This window comes from Periplaneta americana, chromosome 9 (assembly GCF_040183065.1).
Source record: "Periplaneta americana isolate PAMFEO1 chromosome 9, P.americana_PAMFEO1_priV1, whole genome shotgun sequence".
Lineage (NCBI taxonomy): Eukaryota > Metazoa > Arthropoda > Insecta > Blattodea > Blattidae > Periplaneta > Periplaneta americana.
The window spans coordinates 75023147-75049787 of record NC_091125.1 but is presented as its reverse complement, the minus strand read 5'-3'; the positions used below and the strand labels follow the sequence as shown (position 1 = coordinate 75049787).

Sequence of the window (26641 nt, the reverse complement as noted above, 5' to 3'; positions counted from 1 at the left end):
AAGCATTTCAATAATAATCCCACAATAAGGTCGGTACAATAAGCCCCAGACTGCAGTGCAAGCCTTTGGGCCCTCCTCAGAAAAAGGGTAAAAAAAATCCTGTCACTAAGTTCACATACTTCAATTCTATAGATCTGCATGCGACTAATGTATATTCCAAGTGGCGCTATTCCTGCAAACTGAATACAGAATTGAAAGTAGTTACAATATCAAAGTGGTTTAACTTGTGTTACAATCCTTTAACAATGACAATGAACTATGTGTGATAGAACGTCATCACTTTATGTTTAATTTAAAACAGAATGTTGCTGATAAAACATTCGTGTTCTGCAGAGAATACTGATAAGGTATTGTTTATACATATAATCTTTCTATACTCTCCAATTACCTGCTATTTCTTTCAACTCTAATTTATATTTCAGAAGTTATAAAGCAGGCAGATTATAAGACTCACATTGTATAAAGTAGTAATTAGTGAAATTAAGTTAAATATGTTTTAAATCAGACTGATTGGTAATATACTCAATTCCAACAGTATTATAGCTCATTTCTTGCAGTGACATTGGTAACGTTGGTATTAAGTACAGAGGTCTCAGCCAGTTTGAGTACATTAACTTAACAACAAAATGTCACTCTTTCAGTATATCTCCATTTTTATACAGCATGATTCAAAAGTCTCTTTACATTTTATTAAAAAACGAAATTACAAAATTTCCATTACTTCTGAAAAGTACTCTACAATAAAAAGATAAACTTAGTACTTTTCAATGTGGTGCCCCTCTAAGTCCAAGCACAGACACCATCTTTCTTATGCAAATCGAACACCTTCTCCAGCACAGCAGGTGAGATCTAACCTGCTGCTGCAGCTATTTCCTGTTGCAAATTGCTATATGATCTTGATCCATCTTTGGTACACCTTAGACTTAATGAAAGCATATGAAAATGTCTAGGGGTGTCAGGTCTGGAGAGCAGGGCTACCAAGTCTCAGTGAGCCACGACCAATTCACCAATCAGAAAAGATTATACTGAGGTAATCCCGAGCAATTCTGGCAACATGGTGTGATGCACCATCTTGCTGGAAAACAACAGTGTCTTTTATCCCATCCTGTTCCAAGAATTGATTAAGCATATCGAGGTAGTTATTCCTTGCACATAATTGTTGGCTCCACAAACATAAGAGGCCTGAAATTTTTCGTCTTAGTTATTCCCATCGACACATTTACCTTGGGAGAGTCCCTCTGCCACTCTCGAACTATGTTTGGCTGTTCTTCTGCCCAAATCCTGTAATTATGCATGTTCATATAGCTACATATGTGAAATGCTGCTTCATCACTGAACAGCACATTGTCCATCAGGTTTTCGTTTTCAAATGTATCTAACAAGCCAGAACACATAGCTGGTCGAGATTCAAAGTCGTTTGGATCAAGCTTATCCATTATCTGAATGTAGTAAGGGCCTTTCTTAAATTTATGGTGCAAGGTATGCCACACAGTGGTTTGTACAACATCAAGCTCCCTGCTGAGTCTCCTGGTTGATGTGGTGGGACTCTGAGTCATGGCATCCTTGGCTTGCACTATTTCCAGTGTTCTAGCCAGCATTCTTGAAATCTTGTCATCTGCCAGTTCTTTTGAATTTGTTCTCTAGATATATGATACCTTGCCTGCTATGACTTGGTTTCCTGAATCTGCGAGTGAAATCTACTTGGACCTGTTCATGAGTTATTCCACAAAGATGAGCGCAAATGACTGCTGTTCTTTCTTCTATGATTAGCATCATTTCAAATTATTTATAAAAGAAATTCGTTCATTATAGGTATAAGGAAAATGTTAAGAGACTTTTGAGTCACCTGGTACATCCATTCCTGTATCTTTCTCTATACTTAACAGAACATTTTTTTCATTTTGGCTCTTATATGTTTTAGAAGACAACCTTCCATAATTCACATCCACTTAATTTACTAATCAGTGATTGATAAAAGATCAGACAACTTCACTCAAGTTGTCCTCAGCAGTCTAGCATTTACGAACTTATCACTAGAACCAACTACCTCAGGTTTATCCATTCATATTCATGTGATCATGAATTTTTGGGACAAAAAAATGCAGTACAGTGAAGGGAAATAAAAAGTGAGTATCCTGCATCACACGTTAACAGCACATAAAATCATAACTTTCGTCATAAGCGAAATTATCAATGGCTTTTACATCTTTCCTCTACAGTTCATACTTTCAGATGCAGATGGTTCTGCCAGATAATACCCAATAGTGCTTTCCAGTATCTAAAAAGTAAGAACAGTGTAAAAATCTCCCTGCTAGCCATCATTCTCACCTAACATATCACTGAGGTCAAGGAATTCCATCTTGTAGATGTACCCATCTCTGATATGGAATTCAAGTTTGTCAAACTACAGTATTCTAGAAAGGTCTGAGTTGACCTATCTGAAAGAAATGGAAACCACTATCATAAAATTTCATTAACATAGCCTTCCCTGTTTTATTCCTTATGTCTCGAGATCTTTTTAAATTGATTTAAAAATTCACTTAAATATTTCCCTAAATTCTGACACAAGCTTTACATTTGTAAGCATTATTTCAGCAATGTGACATTCTGTAACATTTCCCCCTCTTTCCTAGTAGCATTTGATATCCTCTTTATGTAAATAGAAAGAAATTACTTAAATGGACATAAATTATACATGCTACATATAGATCTAGCAAAAAAAGTGTTTCTTTTTACACTGTAAAGAAATCCATATATTCATAACCGTGGTAAGGGATTACATTTAAGTACCCATGTTCATGCTCTGATCACACTGCTCTGGAAAAGGGACGTGAACAGGACAGAGAGCACAATCCCAGAAGCTGTGACAATAAAGCATTCCATGCTTCCATCATACATAACAATTTCTGTCATCCAATTTGTTGCATCCTAATTTACATAACTGAGACTAATCTATTTAAGAAGAAGAAGAAACTTCTTAATACAGTGAATCTAGAGATAGAGTGGATTTGCTGGCTGTTTTCACGTAAATCTGGCAGTAGATGCGGCAACTCTCGCCCAGTCCAAGGCTGCCGCGGTCCACTCTACCTCTAGATGCACTGTATAATATTATATGGGGAAATGTGATCACTAATTTTTACTAGTCACTGATAATTGTACATAAAAGACTACTTATTACTTACATCATCATCACAGACTTTCTGTACCTAATATATGAGTTTAAAATTAAAATTCTACCCAACATAATGAAGTCACCAACATTAAAGGGTCTTAAGAAATTTTAGGATCACTTCTCAAATAAAAACACCCTTAAAAATAATGTTCATATACAGCAGAATCCCTCTTAATCGGCATCAAAGAGACCAGGCTAGTTCCGGATGAGATTTTGTCGGATAATTGAATAAATACCGGTATATACAATAAAAAATCGTATTTCATGAAGCCAAATGTTGAAACTGCAGCCATGTGAAGCTTATTTCTCTATCATTTGCTCATAACTGAATAAACATAAAAACTGTGTGAATTTTCTTTATTAAAACACATCACATAACAGAAAAATTCTAGGTTTGAATAATCACTGAAAATGGAAGTTCATGCAAACTTCCTAATGTGGCAATATTGACAGGCCGAACATAACTAAATAAACATAAAAACTGTATGAATTTTCTTTATTAAAACACATCACACGACACAACTAATACACTAATTTTAGGTTAGAATATTCACTGAAATTGAAAGGTTGTGCGATCGTCCTAATGTGGCAACACTGACGGCCCAAACATAACTAAATAAACATAAAAACTGTGTAGATTTTCTTTATTAAAACACAACACAAATAATACACTACTTTTAGATTCGAATATTCACTCAAAATGAAAATTCGTGCAATCATCCTAATGTGGCAACACTGACGACCCGAACATAACTAAATAAACATAATTACTGTGTGGATTTTCTTTATTAAAACACATCACACAACACAAATAATTCACTAATTCTAGGTTCGAATATTCACTGCAAATGAAAGTTCGTGCAAACTTTCTAATGTGGCTAAACTGACGGCACAGACTGTGGCAATGTGGTAGATTTAAACTTTTTTTTTGGTCTAGCCGAAAGTGTTTTGATATTGCCGGTTATTGGATGCCGGTTACGAGGGATTTTAATATACTTTGAAAAGTCTTCAATAGTCATTAATTTTAAAATATATCGTTTCTTTTTGGACCCCATATTCCTCAAAACAAAATGACAGGAAAACATTATTAAAAAATACATTTTCGAATTTGCCACGTTAAAACTTGTAATGGCATGGCATAATAATAATAATAATAATAATAATAATAATAATAATAATAATAATAATAATAATAATAATAACAGTAATAATAATAATAATAATAATAATAATAATATATTTAATTCTATAGATGATTTTTACTCTAAACTAAATACTTACAAGAAAAATATTAATGTATTACACCGAATATCTAGAAGCGCTAGATCTTCAGCTGCCAGTTGCTTAAGTCAACAAATTGATTTTTGTTTATCGCACTACTTGCATGATTTATTTCTATTCGCATATTTAGCTCTTTGAGTTCCTGATCACTCTGGTAATAAATCTCTAATGTCCAAAATTAAAGACAATGTGACAAACTTCCCATACAATCCTTCTCATATCAGAAATCGTTCATATAAAGTTGATTCTCCTTCTAATCAAATCTGTCGTGAAGAACAGAAAGTTTCAGAAGGAGATATCCATGGTGCTATTCGCATATCTTCGGATATGGGAGTCCAACAACTGCTACAAATGTTTTAAAATCTAAACATCCACCTCCTTCTATACCTTCCTCCTTCTCTGATCTTCCTGATCCTACAGCACCCAGCCTATCAGTCACCAACAAAGACATCTTGAAATCTTTACAGAGCTTTCCACAAGATTCTGCAGCTGGTATTGACAGTTTACGATCTCAAGACCTTACGGATCTGGTTTCTGTATCTGCAGGTGATTCTGGTAAATGGCTTCTCTCTTCATTAACCCACCTTTGCAATTTTCTGTTACATGGCGACTTAGATCCTGAGATTTGTCCTGTATTTTACGAAGCTTTCCTTATTGCAATCAATAAGAAGGATGGTGGCAACAGACCTATTGCCATTGGGAACACTTTTCGAATATTGATATCTAAAATGGCTTGTGTTAGTGTTAAAGAAGAAAATAGTACATATTTTAGACTGAATTGGTTTCAGTTCGCCTAAGAGCTGTGAAAGTATTATTCACTCATTGTGCTCATTCATTTTTGCCAATTCTCACTCTGATAAAATCGTTAAGTTACATTTCAGAAATGCCTCAAATTATATTGAAAGAGATTTCATGTTGCAAGCTGTAAAACCTAAAATTTCACAACTTTTCCCCCTTTCCTGGCAATCATATAGACACCATTCTACTTAATTTTTGGTTCTGATACAATGTTGTCTCAATCAGGTTGCCAACAAGGGGATCGGCTGGCCCTTTACTTTTTAGTCTAAGAATTCATCCCCTTATTAAGGAACTTATTAGTGAACTCAACCTTTTTTACTTAGATGATGGTTGCTTAAGAGGGGCTCCTTCAAATGTTTTGCAAGATCTTAATAAAATCATTCAATTCAGTTCAACTATAGGGTTAGAACTTAATCCTGATAAATGTGAAATTTATTTTTGTTCTAAGTTTAATCAATCTGTTTTCTCTTCTTTTCAAAAACTTGCTCCAGGTATTTTACTAATGTCAAAATCCACTCTAACAATTCTTGGATCTGCCATCTTTTTGGAAGCTGCTGATCACATCGCTGAAAAAAACAAATTTCTTTGCAATATTTCGATTGTTTAAAACTAATACATACTCATATTTCTTACTATCTTCTTAAAAATCATTTTCTAATCCCTAAGATGACTTATTTTATGTATACTACTCCTTTATGGCTTCTTCTGTCTTTCTTACATAAAGCTGATGCTCTTTTTCGATCCAGTTTGGAAATGATCCTAAATATATGTTTTACAGATACTAGTTGGACTCAAGTTTCTCTTATTAAATTTGGTGGTGTGGGTATTCGGAAACTTTCCTCACATTTGTATACCTGCTTTTCTTTCTTCGCTCTTTCCTTTATATAGTGATGCAGCTGAAATCTGCCATGTGCGTGATGCTCTGACAAATTGGTATACTTCCTTACAAACCACTCATTCTTCTGTCCATCCTGCATTTCAAAACCAGTGGAATGTTATTTTTTCCCAAAAAATTTTAGATGAACTTCTTTCTTCTTTCAAATCCCAACAAGACATTGCATGTCTCCTAGCTCTTCAAGAGAGTGAGTCTGAAGCTTGGTTACACACATTCCCATTTCCTCATATCGGCACTCTTAATAGATAGTACATCATCTAAAATCGTAATGGCTTTATGCCTTGGTTGTAAACTCTGCCAGCCACACCAATGTACTTGCAGAGGAATTGCTGATATTTACGGCCATCATGCACTCAGCTGTGCATGTGCATGGAGCAAGGGTTGCATTCCCAGACATACATCACTCAATGATATCATTAAAAGATCCCTGATTTCTTGTGGCATCCAGTCTCTTTTGGAACCACCAAGTATTAGTCACGCGGATGGTAAATGACCCGATGGTCTCATCTTAATTCTATGGTCTAGAGGAAAATCTTTAATTTGGGACTCCACTTGCATTGACACTTTAGCTCCATCTCGCTTGCCGAATACCTCCAGATGCACAACGTCTGCTGCTGAATTAGCCGTGAAGAAAAAAGTCAATAAACATGCACATCTTTTAGACAATTATATTTTTATCCCCTTTGCTGTGGAGACCTTCGGTAAAGTTTTGTATCTCAAATCGGCCAAATTTTGATCTCCATTACTGGTGATCACAGTTGCACTAATTATTTGCGTCAATGCTTAAGTTTAGCTATTCAACGCGGAAATGCAATGAGCGTTTTAGGTACTTCAAAATCCAGCTCTTTGGACGAACTTTTCCTTCTTTAAAATTGATTAAGTATTCTGTGTCAGTAAGTTCACTTACTATAAATACGTGATGTAATCCAATTTCTCACGAACTGGTCTGATTTAGTAAAATGGTTATTTCATTAAGTGGGTCATTTAGGAAGTAAAAGGGATAAAAGTATTTTGTACACGTGAAATTGTTTTAAAATTAATGTACTTCATTCTCTACTTTTAACACAGAAATGTATGTATTGTAAACTATTAATCAAATTACTCGTATCAGATTGTTAATTTTAACACAATGTACACCTTTTGGTTTGATTATAATTAAGGATTATTGTATTATTATTATTAATAATAATAATAATAATAATAATAATAATCCACTGAAGCATATCACTAGCCAAAAGATTTTACATTACACAGGCTTGGGTCCAAATCTCAATTCTTAAGTGAAAAATGTTGTGCACAAAGACTAGAACGAATTTCCACAAGGCACTCCCATTTTCCGTCATCATTTCACCATTTCTTCATTAATAACCACAATCACCGCCAATGTCGTTATAATCATCATATCCTTCACGAAATATATACTCAACTCTGAATGGTGAGTGCACACAATGTCTAAGATGACAAAGTAATTACAGATTTCCTGCTACTAGAGGAAATAAATGTGTACCTTCTACATTAAAAGAGTCAAAGCTGTCATCTTTTTCTTCAATTTTACAGTTTCAACGAATTTCAATGTTTGAGTCTCATTCTGATCCTGTCCATCTCACTTCCAATAACTGATAACTATATTTGCTAGTATTTCTCAATACTTTATATTAATATCAAAATTGAAGATCTGCAATTAGATATTACAGTTCTGCATTATATGGACTGAACTTCCTGGTACCTAAATTGTTGTAAGTAATAATATTTAACATAGGTTATCTGAAAATTTTATATAGAATATTACTATATTATTGAGTTACTCCAATGCTTCAAATTTTCAGAAAGTTTTCTGTTGAAGTAACATTCTTCTTCAGATGAGAACAGCAGTACTATGAAGCCTATTTACTTGTTAATTTATATAAAATATAAACGAATTTTCAGGATGAAAATTGTAAGGACACACAATTATTATGATTATTATGGACTTCATGTCAAAGGAAGTGACGAAAGCAATTACCATGAGAACAAAATATAAACTCTTCAGTTGAATACAAACCTGCATTCTAAACAGAATTTTGCTTTCCTTTTCAATAAAAGATAGCTTTACTTTAGAAATAAAAAGCTAAGGGAAATTTTAAAGGACTCTCGTACTTACTGAATAGACTTATACAAGTCTTTAATCTTCATCTGAACAGGAGTTGAGCGCAGACGCAGTAATTCCACAGCTCTAGCCTGTAATTCTGTCTTCCTCCCTGATTTGTTACGACCGGCAAAGCCTAAAAGCATCTGAAGCTCTGACACTCTAAAGCTTAACACCATATTCTGCAAAGAGCAATTAACCACATTTTAGTATTTCCATGCAACCAAACATGACATGACAATTCATAGATACTCCCGAGTCACCATATTCTTCTGTTAGTGTAATGTTACTATACATATCAATCTATTTCCACAAAACAAACCAATGCAAGACAAATATCCCTTTTCCCTGTTTGAAATTCAGTTACACATATTTGGGACAAAGCAAGTAACATCAACATTTACATGTATCTGCATATCAAATTGTTATCATTCTAACAATAATCTATATAATTCTTTCTCAGTCAATTTTAATTGGTGCTAACTCCGGAAGTATCTGGATTAGGGTTACCAGACATATTGGAAAAAAATACGGGACACTCATCAGTTTTCACTGAGTAAGTTTAGTATGCGCACCCATCAAATATGCCAATCTTTCAAAATATGCATGTAGCAAAGTTTACTACACAAATACTTTACTAAATAACTAAGAGTAAGTAAACAAATAGTAAACAAAATTATTACAGAGCATATTTGCATTAAGTTTAAGCTTCTTCATGTAAGTTGCCTTCAAATTGTTTTTACTAAGTTATTACAGAAAAAGCTACAAAATACACTACTCACTGACAATATTCTTATAAATCAAAACGCCTTGGCCTTGCAATATTTCTCTGAAGAATGAATTTCGCTTAACAATTGTTTATTTTGAAAAATTATTTGTGAAAAAAAAAAAAAAAAAAAAAAACAATCCTCACTGAAGAATGATTTTACAATAAGCATTAATTTTACCATTTTTACAGACAATTTATTTTTCTCCTAAGTCCATAGCGCGTTCATGCGAGAAAATAATCTTTCAATACACACATCTGTTCCAGGAATACACATAATGAACTCCAATACCCTCTTCAAATTTGAGTTCTCCTTCAGTACTTTTAAAAAGATCCACCCAGACTTTATCTAAACGTTTGGTGTTCCTATCACTCACCTTGAGAAATTAATAACTTACAATAATTGTTTCATAAAAGCCCATTTACAATGCAATGATAAAGTGTGATGTTTGTACTTTGTAATGTAGAACAGACATTGTAACTTTACCATTTTTTCTCAGTTTAGAACTCTAAAATACGAGATGGAAAGCTGTCCCGAAGACTTCTCGGGACAACAGGATGCATTAGTGAATAAATGGGACGATCCCATATTTTACGTGACATCTGGAAACCCTAATCTGGATTCAATATACAAGGAGAACTTATATATAAGGAATTATATTCAAGAGAACATACTGTTAGATTGTGTAAGACAAATTCATATTAAAATGCTTGTAAGAATGCAATTCACACTTACATTTTTTTTTATTTTAGTAGGTTATTTTACGACGCTTTATCAACAGCTTAGGTTATTTAGCGTCTGAATGAGATGAAGGTGATAATGCCGGTGAAATGAGTCTGCGGTCCAACACCAAAAGTTACCCAGCATTTGCTCATATTGGGTTGAGGGAAAACCCAGGAAAAAACCTCAACCAGGTAACTTGCCCCGACCGGGAATCGAACCCGGGCCACCTGGTTTCGTGGCTAGACGCGCTAACCGTTACTCCACAGGTGTGGACAATTCACACTTACAAAAATCCATGTAACATATTAGTGCAATGCAGTATTTTTAAACAAAATGCCTCATAGAGTGAGAACAATACAGTAATATAAAAAAGGCAATGCTTTGATCAAAATGAATTTCAACCTGCTTTATTGGATCATAGCCTTTATCAACAGTTCCACCAGTTATGAACATTAAAAAAAATTATTCTTTAAAAGTAAAACACCAATCTGTAGAATCTGAAGAACCACAATCTGATTTCAGTAACAGACACTGAAATACACCTGAATTGTATGAATACAATATGCAAATATCTTCGTAAGTGCTCACTGGCTCTTTAAAATTTGAAGGGGATTAAACCAACAAATTGATACATGTTTATATCGCCTCTGGGCTTCTCATTCAACCCCTGCACATCAAGTGCACAAGATATCTTAAGTGTTCTAAGATCATTTTAAGTTATCTTCAAGGAAAAGATTATTGGTTGGTTGGTTGGTAACCCTCGAAGTAGCCTCCTTTAGAGATGATACACCTATCCCAGCAATGTTGCCACTACTCGAAGTACTTCTGGAAGTCATTATTTTTAAACACCTCCAAAGCCTTCTGCAATTCAAGTTGGATGACAGTAATATCCTCGAAGCAGTGCTCCCAGAGTCTCATTTTAAGTCGTGGAAATAGAAAGAAGTCAACTGGAGCCAGATCTGGAGAATAGCTGGGGTGGGGAACAGTAGACACCCTATTCTTTGCCAAAAACTGACAGACAGAAATGGCTTTTTGCGCAGATGCGTTGTCGTGATGCAGAAACCAGTCACCAGTCCTCAATTTCTCTGGCTGTTTGTGTCGCATTTTCTCACTTAACACTTACTTCACTCTTTGACGCCGTGGTACAAATTTCTTGTGAACAATGCCTTCAATGTCGAAAAAAGTCATCATTGACTTCACATTGGATTGAACTAGTCTGGCTTTTTTTGGGCGTACAGATGGACTCTTCCACTGCGAACACTGTTACTTCACAAATCCACTTTCATCGCCTTAATAATCTTCTCCATAAATCGTGGATCATTTTGAAGCTGTTCCTTAATACCTGTGCAGGCAATCACACAGCTTTCCTTTTGGTCATTTGAAGAGAGACGAGGCACTAACTTTGCGACAATTCATGTTCAAAATGCTTTAAACACATTCAAATGAGACTCCTAGTGCAAAGAAATATCCCGTATTGTAACACGCCTGTAATTTAATACGATTTCCCTCACCCCAACAATATTTCATTAGTTTTTTTTAAGTTGGTTATTTAACGACACTGCATCAACTACTAGATTATTTAGCGTCGATGAGCTTGGTGATAGCAAGATATATGGTGAGATGAGGCCAAGGATTCGCCATAGATTACCTTGCATTCACATTACGGTTGGGAAAAACCTCGGAAAAAAAAAACAACCAGGTAATCTGCCCAAGCAGGGATCGAACCTGCACCCAAACGCAAACGCAAAGCACCTTAATCGACTGAGCCACGCTAGTGGCTTTCATTAGTTTTACTTGAACAGGGTTGTTCTAAACGATTTTCATCCTTAACTGACGTTACACCACTTTTAAATTTAGAAAACCACGGAAATGCTTGAGATTTGCCAAATTGCTTCCTCCCCATAAACTGTTCTTAGCATTTGATAGGTTTCTGTTGCTCTTTTTCCAAGCTTGAAGCAAAATTTGATGCATGTTCGTTTTTCGTAATCCTGCATTTTTGCTTGACACAGAAATCGCCTCACGCATAAAACATGTGTTCATTTCACAGTTTGTAACTATGCAAAGGAAGTTCAGAGCAGGTCGCGCGATCCCTCATTTTAAACAGAAGGGAGTGCTGCATTTATGGTTTTGGAAAGAATAAAAGACAGCCCAATGACAAATTAGTTCTGAAGCCATTCCGAAAACTATTTGATCACACCTTGTATTTGATCATTTGGCATTACATGCATGTGACATCTGGAAACGATGTATGCAAAGTTTCAGGGACTACTTCCAGGGAACAGCACCAGCAGACAATGTTATTTCTCTTTCTCACAATAACTGCCTTCGTGAGATCAAGAAGGCAGTGCCCTCATCCCCTCACAGTCGAATGAAATTGAATTATGAATTTAATTAATGATAATTTTCTGTTAGTACCAAAGGGATTGTTTCAATAATAATTTTTTTAAATGTAATTTTATTATTTTTAAGTCTCTATTTGGTGCAAAATATTTCTTCCTTCTGATTAGATGATCATTCACCTCTGCTGAAGGATGTGGAAATGAGACCAACAGCAGGCTAGGTAACCATGGCCCTTCATGGGCTGGTAATGCCACACATTGGGTTGGATTCTAAATCTTCATGATTTGATTTGTAATCTGCACTAAAATACAACACACCTAGGAAGACACGAAACCATTTAGGGTTAAAAATACTTCCCTCGTCCATTACTGTAAGTCTGCTCTCAAGGTCTGTATCTCACCTCTCTATCAGTTGGCAGCTGATAGTGCAACAAGGCAATTATCACAAAGGTGGACTTAGTACTTGATGTACTGATGTTTAATCGTAGTGTATTTAGTAGAAGAAAAAGGAAATCATGTTCATTAATACATGAAAGAAGTTGTATATCAGATTCAAACATTTCTCAAAGTAAATATGATGAAAAAAAATGTGATAAAACTTTGGTTCCAGTGAATCCAGGTTTAGAGAGGTGTCAAGACCACAATCATAACGAAAAATTTAAAAGAAAAGAAAAATGGAGACAACTGGGAAGTTCCTAGAAGAAGCATCAACATGATTGTTCTGTAACTCAGTGGTTCCCAACCTTTTTTGACTGACGGCACACTTTACTGAATGCCCACGATATCGCAGCACACTTATTTGTTTTTATTAATAACATAATAACAACCAGTGCTTTTATTCTGGAGAAAAAAGGTGGTGGAACTCTGTGTAGAATATTTTATAGAGGACGGAGAGATGATTACTGTTCACTGCACGGGAATGTTGTCGTTTTTAATCTCCGTTTTTCCCAACTAAGTCTTTCATGGTCTAAGTGGAATTTAAAGAAAAATTAGTATATTAAAAACATAGTTATTCACACATATTTGGGTACCATGATGAAAAATGCAATAAAAAGGTGTCGGAACTTTGTAACGCATTTAGGTGTTCTGCTATTAATTTCTTCAGGCATTCGTTTTCATTTTCAGCAAGTCGATCTTCGAAACTCTCAACCAAAGAAAAGGGCAATAATTTGCCTGCTATAACCGAAGATACTCACAACTTCAGTTTTTTGCAAAATCCTTGAATTTTCTTTGTGGCTGAAATAATAGCTTGTTTTTTTTTTAGTTTGTTATTTAACGACGCTGTATCAACTGCGAGGTTATTTAGCGTCTATGAGATTGATGATAGCGAGATGGTATTTGGCGAAATGAGGCCGAGGATTCGCCTTACGGTTGGAGAAAACCTCGGAAAAAACCCAACCAGGTAATCAGCCCAAGCGGGGATCGAACCCGCGCCCGAGCGCAACTTCAGACCGGCAGGCAAGCGCCTTAACTGACTGAGCCACGCCGGTGGCTAGTTTCTGTTGTGTTGCATGTTTGTATTTAAAGAGTTAAGTTTCTCGAAAATTTCGGCAAGATATGCTAGTTTCGCATACCAAAAAATTATCTTCCAAAAGTTTAGCACATTCTGGCTTTTCGTCTTCAAAAATAAATAAATAACTAAAAATAATAAAAATAAAAATAATAATAATAATAATAATAATAATAATAATAATAATAATAAGCTCGTCTTGAAGCTCTACCACTCGCATCATTGATTTACCCCAGAAAGCTACGTGAGAATGTTTACTTTCTAAATGCTTTTTCCTTGTTTATTTGGCACCGTCCACTGATTTGATAAAACATTTCCGCATATGAGGCACTCGGAATTTTGTTTATTATTTATCTCCACGCCACGTAAAACCATATTGGAAGTATTCATCACTTACGAAACGCAATACGTTTTTGTGAACTTTGAAGGGAATTTTCGCTCACATTATTTGAATTAGCACTGTTATCTCACCCAGAACTTGATTCAGATTGTCTTCTTCGAATTAAAAATTTGACTATGATAAAATCTAAATAAAGCAATTTTAATAAAATAGTGGCACTCTCACCTGCTCAACCTACACACTGAAACTGTTCAATATGTTCTGACGATTCTAAACTCTGTTTTTGTAAGTGGAAAGAGTAAATGAATTGCTAAGCATTGTTGCAGGTGTTCACTTTCATTCGAATTATTACTAGGCAGAAAAATCAAACTGAGCATTGTTGCAGGTGTTCACGTTTCACTGGTAAAGTCTGTCTCAAAATAAAATGGATCATATCAAAGATTGCGTTGTAAATAAAAAAAAATGCGTTGTAAAGAGACTTTCTGGATGGTATAACATGTTTTTATTCCAAAATTTCGCGACACACCGGTTGGGAACCCCTGCTATAACTAATGTGGATCAATCCTATCATGAGGCTTTGAACTACAGTAAATTGGGATTTGATTAATGGATTCGCCACAGAAATCAAAATTCACCATGGAACATACAATAGTATATTGTAATATAAGCACAGTCTAGTATATACAGTCACGAAGCTCAATACGTAGTAAATATGCATCCGTAGATAGTTGCTAACCACTAGGATCGCTACTACCGCCTCATTACAGACAAGGCGAAATAATACCAGTACAGTATATTGTTTCTAGTATCTTCACAAACTCAAGCTTCGTGATGTAGACTGTGATGTAAGTGTCGAAAGTCACTCATTGTGCATCCAAGTGCGACTGGCTGCAACCCGAGGTAAACAAAGATAGCAATGAGCCTTTCAAGACTATGTTACATACTATTTTTTATACTCGTAATGTAAGTAAATTTATATTTATTATGGTTTATTTCAATTTGGAAAGTTAAGAATAACGAGAACTAGAAATATCTAATCGATTAGTATTTGTTCAAATGTTTGTATAGTTTCGCGTTTGTGTGTTATTACTAATTGTTGATTTTATTAAAACATTTAGAAGGTCGACGATATGAAGATTAATTGAAAATTATAATGAAATTTGACAAAATTGATGATTTTGGAGGAACTCCATCCGAGGTGCTTGAAGTGGCGACTAGTAGGCCTATAAAGAATGATTTGCTGCCTGAGAAATCTAAAAAACAGTATGATCGAGAACGTGATTTATTCACAGCTTGATGCAAAAAGAAAAATGTCAGTAAATTAGTGAGAATGTGATGTTGGCATATTTTCTGGAGAAATCGAAGATAATGAAATCTTAAACACCATGGTCTATTTATTCCATGTTAATGTATTCGTTATATCTGAGTCATAGTGTTAACATAAGGAAGTTTGATTGCCTTCTTGAAAAGAAAATCAGTTGGATATGTAGCAAAAAAGTCGAGTGTTTTCACAAGAGAGGAAATAAGTAAATTTTTTTTGTGGTAGCTCCTGATACAGAATATTTAGCTATAAAGGTTGGTGTATTTTTTTAATGTGCCAGGAATTAATTTAACGCAGTGTACCCCATGTAGTATAAGTATTAATAAATTAACAGCATATAATTTGCAATGTTTGAATAATTTCGTAAAATTTATTGTATTAAATTGTGTGATATATAGAAAGACTGCTACTTTCAGTTGCAATTTATAAGATACTGCTCCAAAAGTGCAAAGTTACTTTGCAGCACTAATCTTCAATTGTTTTATTCCAGTGCTGCTAGACTGCTACTTTCAGTTCTACAATCAGGTACATATTAGTTATATTACGATATGATTGTATAAAAACTGTTTTCAATACAGCTGTCTTTTCTACGAAAACCGAAAACTGGATGCAAGCATGCAAAAGATGTGGAAAACTTTTAAAGGAAACAGGACAATTTAAACAACACTATCTCAAGTAGATTTGTTATATCCCTTGAAAGTAATAAATGACAACAGTGGAATAATAACGATGATAACTTTGCGACAGAAAACAAACCTGAAACAATTCCATTGGAATTGCTTAACACTAACCTTTTGTTACTTTGAATAGGCTTCTTTTAAATATACTTTTGTTCTTTATTATAAATCTATCCCTACAAAGAGATAACAACCCATACCGTTGATGTGCCTTGAAGAAGGCAGGGGATACACATATTGGAGGGAACTTTCCTGCTGTAGGAAAAACAACTTGTAACTGTGTGAATTTAAACTTGACTTACATGACTGTGCCCCTATGTCCAATACCATTCAAACATGGCTCACAACTTCGATTTAATGCTGAAACAAAGCCTGCAGACCCAAAGCATCAATAATGTTAGAGTCAAAATCACCAACAGCCTCAGGTGGTCAGTGCATCAACATGCACCTCTTTAACATTCCCAACAGAATATTGCACAAGAATTGAAATTTCCATCTTTTTTGACATCCAAACTGTGCACAAAATGAAGATGTGTTGGCCTAACTATTTTCAAAACAATTTTTTGGGATGCAGATGTGTGACCACTATACAGCTTTTCATGTAACTTAGTTCCTGGAGGTCGCGACATTTTAGCTGCCCTAAACAACAGGAGCCATTCATGCTTAAATTGCTAGTTGTAATGTTAAGACAGTCACTGTTAGTTATGGGAAGTTCAGTATTTCATGTGCACAGATAAAATATTGTAGCCACGAAGATGACACATACTCTCAGCTCCATAAGTAAAGAATCCTGCCTCCCACACCACTTCTAAACAGATAACAGTAATTGACAGGCCAGCTAGGGAAGAAGATGTCTTGTTACAACTTTCAGCTGTTGCCACCTTTTGCAGTTTTGTTACTGTTGGGATTATTTCAATGTACTTTCTATTTTAGGATAAATTAAATCAATACAATAATAATATGTATTATTATTATTATTATTATTATTATTATTATTATTATTACTACAACAGGTCGTCTTCAGTGATTGAATGGTTCGAGATGTGGGTGCCCCTTCAAGCAATGATGCCACTGACTTCAACTTCTTTCTTTATATGTACTGTCTTATGGAAAACTCCATACTTCGAAGTAATCTATGTACGCTGTATCTGTGGCTATGGTAGCACACTGACCTTCCATTCAGGCAGTCTGAGTTTCATCCCACGTGAGATATGGATGGAATTTGTGGTGGACAACACAGACATTGCAGAGAGTTTTTTTTTTTTTTTTCGCAGGGTACTCCCGTTTTCCTCTTTCATTCTACCAATACACTCCACTTCCCCTCCATTTCATTTATCATCTATAATAATCAAAATAGGCTAGGATAACATCTGTGGATAGTACGGGTTTCTGATTCTGTTGTACATTCTGAGGAATCTATGGGGTTGGGCCTTCAGGCTCTGGGTTTGGGCTCGTCAGTAAATGATGGGGGTTTACTTGTAGAGCCCAGGAAGGATGGCCTGCATGTCAGCGTTGGATTCACGAATGCCACCTGGGCCATTCATCAGTTAGACAATCATCACATATAGGGCGCATAATGAGCCTAAATGGTCTAAATGCAAGGATTGATCCCAGATCTAGCCCTCATGAAATCATCAAGGATCCATCCCGGGTCCAGCTCACTTGAAATCAATCTATCAATCTATCTTCGTACAGTACTTCCCATAAGAGAATTCATAGTTACTGTTTGCTCTCGCATAGCATGCGTTATGGACAAATTGTGAATTACATTCTGATCTAGCACTTGTATATTCATATTACATATAATAATACATTTTTCCAAATGTTTTGTTTCACTTTTCCTTCCCCCGAGTCTGATATAGTCAGATTTTCAATATTTGAAATTCTTTGTACAATGCTCAAACTAGGGCCTGCCAACTATCTTCTACCATTAGCCTCAATTAACATTTCTCTATTTCAAAACTACCACCATCTTCAATTAGTTTTCAAATAAAGTTCTTAATATTTTGTAATTTAAGTACACTTTGTTTGCATAACTTCGCACCCTTTTCTATAGGCGATTTATTGCAACTATCGTACTTATTCAGCATCCTCTCAGAAGGAGGATTTGTGGCTGTGGAGGCACTTTGTCTGCTGGTAGTTCACTATTTTTATCATTTATCCAATGCTGAAAGAAATTTTGTAATACTGTAATTCACTAATGTGAACCTGTGTGGTGGCCAGGATTGGAGAATAGTCCCACTGTAGCCCATGCATGTCGTAGAAGACGATTAAAATGGGTACCCAGTGCCTGGGGGTATAGCTGGGTCACCCTGTCCCAGGAGTTATAAATTTGGGACCTGGACCTCCAGGTTGGGGGTGGGCAGGGGCCTGACAATCCCACTCTGTCAAAACTTCAATGCTATGATACCTCAGCTAATTTTTTTAGTAGGTTATTTTACGATGCTTTATCAACATCTCAGGTTACTTAGCATCTGAATGAGATGAAGGTGATAATGCCAGTGAAATGAGTCCCAGGGTCCAACACCGAAAGTTACCCAGCATTTGCTCATATTGGGTTGAGTGAAAACCCCGGGAAAAACCTCAACCAGGTAACTTGCCCTGACCGGGAATCAAACCCGAGCCACCTGGTTTCGCGGATGGATGCGCTAACTGTTACTCCACAGGTGTGGACACCTCAACTAATGGAATCTGGACGGATTAATTACAGACGACCCTGAAAGGATAATGGAAAACAAAGGTGTTAGATCGAAAGACATGGAGAAGCATCGTTGGGATGGTCAAGGCTGGAACCCGGCTGTAGAACCAAAGAAGAAGAAGAATGTATTGCATACCACAATATACTATTAGACACAAAAGTATACAAAACAATAGCAAGGATCTTCTCCCAAATATGAAAAATCGACAATACAGCATTGTGGGAGGTCCTCTAGGTCCTCTTTATCCATAGTTCCACTAATTGGGGGAAAGTATCAGTCATATTTATGGCTTCCTGAACCCATCCCTCCCGAAAAGGCTCTTTACTTACGGAATCAAGAGTATGAACCAAGTTGCGCGAAAAGCATTATAATCATCTCTATGTCTAACAAAACGAATTTTCAATTAAAAAGTTTTCGGCTATGTTCTCCAAAAAATCCTGGTGACTCTACCAACAGTCTTTCTGTAGTGAAGAAGTCACTGTTTGTTGTGACTTTTCATCTTTTTGAGGACGAGAGAAGAAAAGCAACAGTGGCATCAGCCAGTTAAGTGAGCATGGCTAAGATTTATTTTACTTGCAAAGTGGCAAGCATTTCTCATACTAGTCGTTTTCAGTAAAATGGTGTAAGAAAACATACTGCAAGAGAATTTCTCTGACAGTTGTTCTCAAACCTTACCTACAGGTGACATTTTTCTGGCTGACAAGATACCTAGATTTTTCAGTGTGTAAATAATTTCTGTGAGGATAGCTAAGAATAAGATTTATGCTCCTCACCTTTGAAATAATGAGACAATTATAGGCAAGAATACAAGATGAAATTACTATATTTCCATCAGAATGTTGAGTCACACTGTCCATTTGCTGTGCAAAAATGTAACTAATATCTACAGAATAATTGTATGGAGGTCGTCTGCTAGATGTCATTCTTCAGGATAAAAATGACAAAGTAGGCTCCCTACTTTTCATCACTATGCATGTAATTTGGAAACTACACATTTACATGTATGAAGGGCAGTCAAATGAAAACTGGTCACCATGCGTATATCTCATGGCGGGCAAGTTGGTACCACTGGAATTTGATTGCTGAACTGACATGGTGGAGACTCGTGAAAGCACAGTTACAACCTCTGCTTACAAACTAGTCCATTTATTGTGCTGGAAGTGAGGTTAGATATACGTGTGTTAGTCCAATATCACTAATGGAGGCAGGTAAAGAAGAACAGCAAGGTGTAGTGCGATTATTGACTGCTGAAGGAGCAGGAGGATGAGAAATTCATCGTAGCATGTTTGCTGTTTACGGCGAACACAGCATGTCATAGTAAAGATTAATTTTTGGTCCTACAGAATATATCTGTTACGGTAACAATGGTTATTAGAGGAGAAAAATTCGTTCCAGCACAGGAGCGAATTTTTCTCCTCTAAGAACCATTGTTACAGCATGTCATGTTCGCGTGTACTGGAATGGCACAGGAGATTCCAAGAGGGGACACGTGTCACTGCAAGACGATGCTCATCGTGCCATCACTCCTGCTATTATTGCTGAGGTTGATGGTCTTGTACGGGAAAATCGAAGAACTTTGTCATTTAGTGGGAATAAGTCACGGTTCCGTACACGTCATTGCGACGAAGCACCTGCATTACCGAAAAATCTGCGCGCAATGGGTTCCACATCAGTTGATGGAGGAACAAAAAACAAAACAGACCACATCAGTTGGAGGAACAAAAAACAAACAGAATGGCTGCTTCACTGGCTCACGTGCAAGAGGAAGGGTGTGCATTTGTCCTGTATTGTCACTGGGGATGAATCGTGGTGTCACCATTTTGAACCAAAGTGCAAACAGCAGAGCCAACAATGGAAAAACATGGATTCTCCCCCACAAAAGTCCAAAGCAATACACACAAGTTCCAGTAGTCATGTTGACATTCTTCTTCAATTCGATTCTAGGAGCCCTCTGCTTGTTGAATTTCTCGAGCATTGGGCCACAATCAATTCACAGCGTTATGAAGAAACTTTATAGAAACTGAGATGCGACATTAAGTCAAAACACTCTGGAATGCTATCAAACGATGTTATCCTTCTTCATAATAATGCCTGCCCATATACTGCCAAGATTCAGAGATTCAGTTGGGAAACACTTCAACACCCTCCCTTCCCCACCTATAGCCCAGATCTCTCCTCATGTGATTTTCACATTTTTGGAGAGTTGAAGACATTTGTGGACTTTGTTTTGCATCGGACGAAGATGTGTGTGATTGGGTGAAGAACTACTTTGGTAGACAGCCCGCAAGCTTATTCAAGAATGGGATTGATCGTCTTGTCTCGCAGTGGGTTAAATGTATAAAAAGTTTTGAAGATTACTTTTGAGGAAATAAATGTTCTATTATACTTTTTAACATCTGACCCATTTTCATTTGACTGCCCCTCATATATTCGCTTATTAATAATCACTCGCTTTTCTGCCACACAGTAGACTGTATAATAAACATGAACACCACACATGCACACATTTAACATGCTACCATTCTCATAACAAAGAAATGTGAGAATCTCTTGCATATCATTATTCCATGTCACACTACTAGCCCAAATTCGAACCCTGATAGGTCTAGGTGAAATTTGTGGAGGACAAAAATGGTGCTTCGTAGTAGGTTTCCACAGAGTATTCCCATTTCTCCCAACTGACATTCTATCATTGCTCCCTTACTTATAATCATGCAGTACTATGTAGTTCACCTCCCACATCATTAAACTTAGACTGCATAACTGACATCACTTATATCATAACCCACAGCATCATCATAACTAACATCATAACCCAAAACATTATCGCCATCTTCTTAAATTTTATGAAAACCACAGCATGTAATATAAACAAATTCACTAAATTCAAGGGGGTTGTAACAGATGATGCTTTCTGTGAATTACAATTGATGTTTTCTGAATTAGGCTACATTTGATGCTTTCTGAATTACAATTGATCAATCTGTACTACATCTTATGCTTTCTGACTTAATATTGAAAAATCTGAGTCCCATAACCCCCAAATTTCACTGTATCACAAAACTTCCATACACCATGTAGTCACACGTGTTTAACGATTTTAAACCACAGAAAATAAAATAAACAAATTTACAAAATTTAAGAAGTCTACTCAACCCAAAAATTCACTCTACCAATAAAATGTCCACATATCAGATGCTACATCATAATAAAATAACTATATATATATATATATATACAGTTTCTCAAATCACTTGCAAATCTTCACCTTCACTCCATAATCCACATAATCCTTAACACACTCCAATGAAATAATTCCATAGTTCTTACAAAAAGTACAACTCTCCACACTCCACTAAGTATCAGCTAAACTGAATCAAATAACTGGTTGATCACACTCAACAGAACGTCCTGCAGCCATGTCCAACTCTCAACTAAGGAACTAATTGGAAATAATTGATGAAACTTCTTAAGCTGTAAATATGTATTAATATTTTTAAATGTATGTCCAATGAGAGATGATAAATAAGGCTTAAATTTGATACTTTTATAATCAATACTCTTCCGAACTTAAACTATGATAGCTAAAATAAGATACAATATGAAAAATGTAGCATGCAAAACCAAATCCACTGTTTATAAATACAGTAATTGTTTTTCAAATATTTGATGAGCACTTTTTTTTTTATTGTCATTTGTGGTGAACTACAATTTAATTCAAAATCACTGACACCAGTTGGATCAGGTAACGCATTTGATTGTTAGCTGATTGCTGGCTGAGGTTAGAAAATGTCTTCTTTCCTGCCCTACATTTTCGTACACATTCATATCTATATCTTTTCGTTTTTGGCTCAATATTTGACACTTCATTTGCATGCTTCCTTTTACATTATGCTTTCGTTCCTTCTATCCCTGATTTTGTCACAATTTTTAGCAAAATGCTTCTCAACAATGTAATTTCACTTATTGGTTTCGACAATATAAGGTCACAACACTACAGAGAAGAAGCATTGCGCAACAATAGCCCCACCCAAATTAATTTATACATCAATTTCTGTAAACTAGTAGAAAACCACACAAGTCAACTTTACATGATAACATAGCAACATTCACACTCCTATAGCAACAACACGCAAAACCCTATCAAAAATTAAAATGTCTGTTACAGAATTTTGTTTTACAGTGTTTGATTTGCACCCTGCCTAAAGAAGTTTCACTTCAAAATAGAAACATGGTAAACCTATTTCTTCACAACTGTGTTACCAAAGAAAGATAGGATGTACTATCATACTTGGCTTCCAGTCGAGTCATATAATTATACTATAAACAATGGTGACAGAGAGAGGCAGTATCGCATGCCTTGCATTTAAAGTTTTTTTGGTAGGTACATAGATAGGAAGTGACTGTCAAGTATTAACGAGAGGTTACACTTGGTTAATTCAGGTTTTTTGTATGCCTCCAATATCCCTATGCATTTTGGTCGATAAGTGGCTATGGACAGATATCCAACTTCCTTTGGTAGTGTAATTGTAAAGAATTATTAGAAACATTATTCCATGCCCTTTATGGCATTGTCCATTTTTCGTGGTAGGTTTTACAATATTATTTTCATTTTACTCTCTTCTGTTAGCAAATGCAAAACTGAATTTTTTTTTATTTTATTGGGTTATTTTATGACGCTGTATCAACATCTATTTAGAGTCTGAATGAAATGAAGGTGATAATGCCGGTGAAATGAGTTCGAAGTCCAGCACCGAAAGTTACCCAGCATTTGCTCGTATTGGGTTGAGGGAAAACCCTGGAAAAAACCTCAACCAGGTAACTTGCCCCGACTGGGAATCGAACCCGGGCCACCTGGTTTCGCGGCCAGACGTGCTGACTGTTACTCCACAGGTGTGGACTGCAAAATTGAAATCCATGTTCAAGTTCAAGACAGTTAAAGAACAAGTCTACAAATGTACACTACAATAATTTATTTGTCAATTTATAGACCTAGAGAAACATCAGCTGTTGCCTGCAAAAATATTTTCAATTTGCAGCAGCCACTATTTGAGAAAGTCACATATTGCTGAAAAAGTGTTCCTCCTTGATTTCTACTTGTTCTGTACTATGATTTACCGAAAGCCATGCTCACAAGAAGTATGCATGCACATGTGAACTTTTATTTCAAAGATACCAACAAGCAATATATCTCAGCTCCCCTTCTTCAGTAATTAAACTGTTCTTTCAACAAGCAATGTTGTTGTTATTGTTTTCTAATGCCAGGCGTTTGACAATAAAGTCATTTGACCTCTTGCACTCCAATATTTTTCAAAGATATTATCATGACCAGCCACTGAAGCACAGATTTTGAGGTGATCCGAATCCATTTCTTGGTTTGAGTTGCACAATGGGCAGTTAGGGGACTGATATATTCCAATTTTATGCAGGTGTTTAGCCAAACAATCATGGCCTGTTGCCAATCTAAATGCAGCCACAGACGATTTTCGTGGTAAATCGGGAATTAACTGTGAATTTTGATGCAGAGAGTTCCATTTTTTCCCTTGGGATTGTGTTATCAAATTTTGTTTGTTGACGTCTAAGTATGTAGATTTAATAAATCTCTTCACAGAGTAATACGTAGATTTAGTAACAGGTCTGTAAGTAGCAGTGCTGCCCTTAGTTGCTAAAGCATCCACATTCTCGTTTCCCAGGATTCCACAATGGGATGGTATCCATTGGAATACAATTCTTTTATTGAGTGATATTAATTGAGAGAGCATTTTAGTTATTTCTGCTGTTTGAGATGAAGGTGTGTGTTTAGAGACGATTGATAGAATAGCTGCTTTCGAGTCTGACAATATAACTGCATTCAACAAGCAATGTACATTATATCCAACAACAGAATCAGTTATAATAATGTAGCTGCAAAGATAAGCCTGAAGATACTGTTCAACACTTCAGTTTGTTATTAGTCCTGGGTCCAATTAAGTTTCCACGACTAGGCCTATTTTCTAACAGATTCTTTTCTATTTACAGTAGCATAGGCTACATACCTCAATCATTCTCTAAATAATCATTACTGTTAACAGTTAAAGACTGCCATCTTCAGTGGTCTAGAAGTTGTCATGATTGTTACTGGAGCCTAAATTTGCAGATTCACAACTGTTTAAGGGCAACGGATTCTTAAGAGTTTCATATAAAAAATAACTAGGGCTACCATGTCTTCATTCGGAATAAAGTGAAATTAGAGATCTCCTGTCGTAAATTTAAGGTACATTATACTGTAGGCACTAAATGAAGAAAGCACAACGCTATCAATACAGTTTGCCAACTTACAACTTAATCAATGGGTATTTTTCATCATTCGTAACATATTCATAAAAAACGACTTTCGACAAAATGTTTCAGCAGATATATTAATGAAGAAATGTCTTGGAGGATGTTACAAAACGACAAATCAAGCTCTTAACATAATCACATATGACGAGTAAGTATCTTATATACAGACTATAATTTTCAACATATTATAATGTTAAGACTGGAATAGATCAGGACTACTCATTGAAAGAATAATGGGAAGAAGGGGGGGAAAAAACTACTAAAGCCATGAAAGGAATGAAGTGGAAAGGCAGAGTAAGAACAGAAACAGAAAAATGACAAGGACACAGAGTGTTTTGCAACATTCAGTATTTTATCAGAAGAAGAAAATAGTAGTCATATAAAGTATGTCAAAGTTTTGGGAATGCGATGAAATCTGTAAAACAGTTCTCGAAAAATAATTTAATAAAATATATGCTGCTAACTTCTAATCTGTGTGATAAGTGAAAAGAACGACAGGAGAGCAATTGAAGGATGTTATACTTGAGATCGATGATTTTGTACAACAAACTGACTCTACTGTTCTCGCTATTGTAACTGACAATAATAGGGTCAAATCAAAACATGTTCACTCTCCTCTCTAACACAGGAAGTACGAAAAATCCAAAGTTTTTAAATCTGCTCATTTCCTCTAACTTATGCTTTTATTCATGTTTTTAAAAATATCAGGAACTGGCTAAATCTGGAAGATGAACTAAAATCTTTTGTGTATCCAGACTTTAATAGTGACAGTATTATAAGGAAAGCATCTTTAGAACATCTCAGGTCATTTCATAAAAACGAATGGACTGTCATTAAAAAAACACATAAGCTCAATTTTAAAGCATTGTATCCAACAACATTCGAAAGACAAAATGTGAGTTTTGTAGATAGTGTTTTTCATGAAACAACTAGAGCTGCTCTCAAAACTGTGCCCAGATAGCCTATAAGGAAACAGTTATGTTTTTAACTATTGTTAAAAGATGGTGGGATATTGTGAACATCAAGTGTACTATCAAAGGAATTGTTAAGTGCAATACTTGGATGTCTTCTATATGTAATGTAAATGACACTAAAGTCAAGAGCTTCAATCATTTTCTGCTCTGGTTAAGAAAGTGGAGAGACTTAAATAACCATGCAGGATTATCTAAAGATATTTTCGATTTAAAAGTGAGTAGATTTAGCTTTAAAGTGCTCTTTTAAAGTTTAAAAGTTCAGTCTAGCAATGAGCATGATTAGGCCAAACAAATAATGTAAGCACCACTTTACCTATGATACAATATGCCCAAGTTTGTGACAAGGTTTCATGTCGTTTTATCTGGAAGAAGGAAGTGAAAGTAATCCATTCATGTAAGAAGTGTCTAATACATCTCGAAAATGTAGAGAGAAGTGAACTGTAAAAGTTATGGGTAAATGGACATGCCCGAATGCAACTCAATGTTATTTGTAATTAAATGTAAGTTTGTAATAAAAGTGTATTGGTAAGCGATATAAATGCAAGTTCATTGAATTTATTTTAATAGGTTTAATTACATTCAAATCAATTATACAGAATACAGTGATTTCTGTAACATATAATAGCCTACACTGTGAGTCAGCTCGTGTAAAAAAGAGATCGCGCCTGATCCAGTGTTAAACATCTGCATTTCAAATGT

General features: G+C 35.6%; 1 protein-coding gene across 4 annotated transcripts in view; it reads right to left on the bottom strand.

Moving 5' to 3' along the window:
• The window catches only part of Su(var)2-10 (E3 SUMO-protein ligase Su(var)2-10), an 89450-nt gene that overhangs the window by 61145 nt on the left and 1664 nt on the right, over positions 1 to 26641 (bottom strand). For all 4 annotated transcript variants that reach the window (XM_069835106.1, XM_069835107.1, XM_069835109.1 and 1 more), the window contains exon 2: positions 8287 to 8453. In XM_069835106.1, coding sequence (XP_069691207.1) covers positions 8287 to 8453 — 167 coding nt within the window. The remainder of the gene's footprint in view (positions 1 to 8286; positions 8454 to 26641) is intronic.